Source organism: Sphaeroforma arctica, assembly GCF_001186125.1.
Source record: "Sphaeroforma arctica JP610 unplaced genomic scaffold supercont1.1, whole genome shotgun sequence".
Classification (NCBI taxonomy): Eukaryota; class Ichthyosporea; order Ichthyophonida; genus Sphaeroforma; species Sphaeroforma arctica.
Window position 1 is genome coordinate 138,268 of NW_014040557.1, and position 5,638 is coordinate 143,905.

Here is a 5,638-nt window from a genome sequence, read left to right on the forward strand (position 1 = left end):
GGTTCAACCACGGACAGTGCTGTCTCGCAGCGAGACGTTGTGCTTGCCTCAAGGGACCACGTCAGGCCTATCCTACGTTATCGCATATGTAACAGCTATGCCGTGCCGTGCCTATACTCAGGAGCTTGTACCATGCACAAATTGTCTGTGCCCCTATAGCCAGAGTGCGTATACTTGAATGTCTTAAGGCTGTACTGTAGTCCATAGCACTTGCGATGGCGGTGTTGTATGTACAGGCTCGCTTGAGTTACTTTCGCTGTACTTTGTTAATATTCATCCGCGCTATTTGACAGGCGAAAATGAAGTCGTGGAAAGTGGACCAGGATATGATGAGTTTCCTACAACTGGTTGGGAACATTGCCATGCGCCAAAGATTAGAGAGCTCGGATAGCGTGCACACTACCACAGCTCCACCAAAACCCGTCCCTATCGCGACAGGTGGTGACGGAACACAAGACAATGACATGCGTATAATTGACGAGATAGGACATACTGCTAGTATACGACCATGCTACAACGACTGTTCGGCTAAGGTGTGGGCAGCTAAGTCGTATCGAACTGTGAGCGATAGCGCCAAAAGTGAACCGGGGATCCATGCCCAGAACGCTATTGTCGAAAAGGATTGTGAGGGTGCACATGCAGAGTATAGCGCTGGGCAATGTGATGACTCAAAGCGGAACGTGTTGAGCGAAACCGGTACGGATTTCGGTTTGCTTAGTACATCACCCGAGACACTAGAAGGCGCCCTGGAAGAAAGTTCGACAGATACCAAGACAGAGACAGATGTAGAGACGTATGAACCGGCGAGATGTTACTGCTACGACTTCATGCCATACGTACCCGCATCGGATATCATCAGCGAGCAGCGACTGGCTGTGGTGAGTGAAGAAGAGAAAGCACGGCAACAGACTAAGCTACTTGCGCGAGGGCTGGGGGCAAAGAGCCGAACCGTATCGCTGCTACAGACACCGCGCAAGGACATAACACCCCTGTCACACACGAGGAAGGTCTCATTTGTTGTCGCCCCGGATGACAAGCCACACGATACCAAAGCAAAAGTTGATCAGAAGCGAGCGGTGAAGATAGAGGGCGCCTCGAGCAGTGGGTTTGGGGGTCTTTTTGCGGCCATTGCGGATATGTCCGTGACTACGAAATCGGATGATAGTGTGGATGAAGAAGATGGTTCGGTGGAAGAGCTGGACGACTCCGGCATTGAGGACACATCGGGAGACGGGCTTGGTGGAATGATTGACCGCAAGGATCATCAGGACAATTTGAAGGAGGGTATGGGTAAGGATGAGGATAGAGTGTGTCTGGACGCGGAGAGCATCGATAGGGAAATAAGGACAGACAGTAGAATAAGCCACTCGTTGGTTGACTCGGGAGATAGGCCAGGAGGTGAGAGTACGGCCATGCAGAGGGTTTCCAATGGGACGACAAGTGGTAGTGGTATGTCAATGGAGGCGCGCGTAGAGCAGCACATTCGAGAGGTACAGGGCCACAAAGCCGTGCCCGCAATCAGCTTCAGTATCACAGATCAAGACGGTGATGTACAGAGCATTTTTAGGCCAAGCGACGGGCGGGGTAGTCAGGATAAAGTGATGCCGTCTGCACTCAGGCAGAAAAAAGGGCGGAGTGTGAGCTACTCTGCACGCTCTACTACGCGTTCGGATGGTGGGGAAAGGCCGAGTGACAGTGAGCTCAGGATAGCGATCCCGGTGAGGGATGATAGTAAGGATTATGTAAACATCCACTTGGGGGTGGTGGTAGCGCCGGAGGCCAAAGACTTCAATCTGCTCGAGTCTCACCACAAGACCTATGACAAGGATCGCGTGAGGGACCTCAGGAAACCTTTGCAGCAGCTGATGTCTGCCATGAACACTATTTTCGAGGCTGCCCCGGGCGCGGTTGTCAATGCTATGCCACTGACCCCTGCAGTAGCCTCCGAAACAGTCACAACCGACTCCAGCGCGGCATCAGCCAACCATTCGCCTGCGAGGGCTACAGCGACGGTAGAGGCCTGTCCTGTAAGCTTCGACGAGCTCTTGGCTATTGCGGGTCGTATAGAGTCCAACTGCTTTGGCTACAGGAATCGGAAGGAGAGTGTGCACACGCAGCTGGGGCGGATGGTGGTGCCCACAGCATCGTATTTCAACCACTCGTGCCGCCCGAATGTAACAGCCGAGTTTGCGGACTCGAATCTGGCGAGTTTTGTGGCCAAGCGGAAGATATATGATGGGCAGGAGGTATGTACTCTTGTCGCACTGTTTGTGTCTGTGCCGTCTTTGTGTGGCTGTAACTCGTATAGTACACATAGTTGTTCCAATTTCAATTCGGTTTTGTGCCCAATTTCTATGTTTGTGTGCCTTTACGTTTAGTTGGCAGTATAGGTGTGGATGTCCTATTTTCTAATAACTGTACCGTAGGCACATCACAGAAACGTGTGCTAATGTTAATAACTGTTGAAGTCATTTGTATTTCAATGCAAGGCCCTTGATGATAATCCATCTCATCATATTTACGATTAACTTTATTTCACTCGTAGGTGTGCATTTCATATATTGACGAGAACCTGCCGAGGAGCGAACGACAGTTCCGACTGAAGGATTCGTATCTGTTCCACTGCGTGTGTGCGAAGTGCATAGAGCCCGACAGTCAGAAGGGTAATCCATCCTGGTCGAAGAGTGTAAACGCCTACGCGAAACCGCCGTCAAACCAACCGAAGAAGAACAATAAGGCCATAAACAAGGCCACGAATAAGAAAAAGAAAGGCGCCAAGAAGGGCCGACAGCGTCAGGATGAATGATGCTTGAAAGTTATACAGTGTTAATTAAAGTTTAATAATATATTATAGATGGCCATTGTATATTTGAGTGAAAATGAAGCCCAAATTCCCTTTTGATATTATCAAAGCTTGATTGTTCATTCCATGCTACTGTTCACAGCTGCCGAAGTATATACCAGCGCAAGTTTTCTACCCACACCAGGGTCAGTGTTCGGCACTATTCCTTCCGATCGCGAGGCGACCGATGTGCCTTCCTCCGGCTTATATAGCGTCCATGTTTGTCGTATGCTCCGCCCACGATTTTTTTTCCTCGTTTTTCTCGCAAAAAGCTGTGTACCCAGCATCGACTTTGAGCATTGCTGTTTCTATACCGTACACCCAATGGCACACTAGAACCTAGATCACAGCAGGAGACCGTCTCGAGAGTTCCACAAGACTTTTGATGTATACGATTGATCGATTGCTGAAGTGGACACAATAGTTGCAAATATGTCTATCTTGGTACTTTGTTGAAACCCTATCCATCCTTGAATGTGACGAGGAGGGTGGTCAGAGACGTGTCCGGTCCGAAAGTATTTTTCTTCTTCTAATTCTGAAGAAAAAAACCCCTAGTTCTTTGCTTTGGAAGAATATAAAATCTATAGGATCGACGCGGTATAGTAACCTCCGAGCAATCAGGTATATTAATGTGATGCGTGTGACTCAGAGCGTACAAGTTATGCGATCAGGCAGTTACTCGTGCGTACTCCCGGAGACGCTCGCAGGCAGGGTAATAATACCAGCCCTACACTATAACTTGTGCACCGGATTAAAGTCAGTGACACACTATGTAGTAATAGGGTAAAATATTCAATGTATGCATTTAAAAAAGAATCATACGACTACCTGCAAGTGTTTACAAACTTTAACAAAACATTCATATAGAGTACGCGACCACTCATTCAACTATGGCACTGGTTTCACTTGTTGCATTGCAGAGTGCGAGCATGGGACGGGTTTTCTTGTATAACTGCACAAACGCACATGGCAGTACATTGGATGGTCGGTTTCGGTGCGTCTCAATATGCGTCAGAGCCCACTCGGCGCGTTCGTGAGGATCTTAAATATTGGGAGCCACATAACATCCATATAAGCTACATAGGGATGCTATAAGCCCGGCCCTCCGGACGATGCTCAGAGCCTAGATTCGCCCACATATAGTATCAGGTTGTTGAGTAAGCGCGCACTGGGTTACAAATAAGCCGAGCTAAGTACCCGGTAAAGGTTTATATGCGCGGTGTGCGGCATCTTGCTTAGACAGTTTAATCTACCATACAGATTGCGATTACAATGTCATTTTAATACATGTCCAATATGGGACTGGTAATAAGGTAAAACCAACGTACGCAGCTTTTAATGCTCTTCATTCTATGTCCATCCTAAATTAGTGGGGCAATGCCCAGAGACAACTGGCATCCAGATGCCGCGTCAGAAATCGGTGGTGACGTAGGTCGACGGGAAAATTCCTTTCTTTTTCGTCCGCTGTTCACATGCATATAAAAGTAAAAGACGATACTTATTCTGTTAGTAGATGTTCTGGATACATATACTCTAAAAGAATATGTATTCAAATAGTATATGTTCTGGAAACATATTCTACTAGTAGATGTCCTGGATATCATATCTGTACCATATTTTCCCGTGCTCAAGAGTCAAGGATATACTTTACTGGCGCTCAATCAAAAAGCGACAGGGGTACAATACAAACAATAGGAAATTCAGAGCAGAACTTGATACAACAACTAAAATAACGCAGATACGGAGAGCTAAAAATCAAGTAGTGCTAACGCCAATCACGCAATTCCAATGAAATTTGGACTGTGGCACAATACAAAATGCAGTCCATCAACTGGTTGAGCATAAATCGGGTGCCCTGAGGCCAACGCACACAGGCCTGTGAAACCGTGTGAAGTTCACTTGCACATACGAGCACACAGAGTGCTAAGGACAGTAGGTACGCAGAGAACTGATACACCTAAACATAAAGGGATTGTCTACTGCGTCAACGAGAACAGAAAAACATGCATACAAGCTAGCTACGCGCGCGTGTGTAACTTGATTTTTTTTTCGGCAACAACGGAACCGGCGAAGGTGCACTAGAACAATTATCGATAAAAATCTCGTCCTACTGCCGATAGTGTATAATATGTAGCAGCATTCTAGAGATTTGCTTCCAGATCAGCGAAACAGTTAATTTCATATGCAACACGCACAGCAGGACCGACGTTGTGTGTGCACAAACAACATTAACCACAACTTAAATTCCTTCGAACAGCCGCCCACATGGGCTATATGCGCTCGTGATAAATTGTACTGTACCTGATTTGTCCCCGTCCACCAGTCACTATCGCGCAGCGTAACAAATATCATATCGCCTTCTTCAATGCTCAGATCACCATCCTGATCTGCTTCGTAGTCGTACAGACACTTCACCTTGATGGGCCTGCCCCTCGACTGCGGCTTTTTGGGCACAGCTTGTCCTTTGCTATTCGTGTTCACACTACTCGAACTGTGTGGGTGAAGATACTACTCAGTATTGTGATTGGCGATGAAGAATAAAGTAAATTAGATGATAACGAAAGGTTCATGCCGACAACTCTAGAACCTCCCAACGCTAGATACCGTGTAATTTGCGCCACCGAATGACACTATAACTACCGATACTTCGTATGCTTTACACTCCGCGCATGTGGGGTAATGTACAGGAAGCGAAACAAGGTACGATAGTAAGGTATGTACACCCATTTTACAAACGTTTTCATATACAACTACATGCATACATATATACATATATATGTACAAATGTATATACGT

The 5,638-nt window shown here is 47.0% G+C and overlaps 1 protein-coding gene across 1 annotated transcript; it reads left to right on the plus strand.

Moving 5' to 3' along the window:
• Positions 1-299: 299 nt before the first annotated feature.
• On the plus strand, positions 300-2,826 carry SARC_00017 (hypothetical protein; the record flags this gene model as incomplete). Its single annotated transcript, XM_014306310.1, has 2 exons — positions 300-2,246; positions 2,546-2,826. The coding sequence occupies 2 exons, from the start codon at positions 300-302 to the stop codon at positions 2,804-2,806; spliced, it is 2,208 nt and encodes a 735-aa protein (XP_014161785.1). The 3' UTR covers positions 2,807-2,826.
• Positions 2,827-5,638: the final 2,812 nt, after the last annotated feature.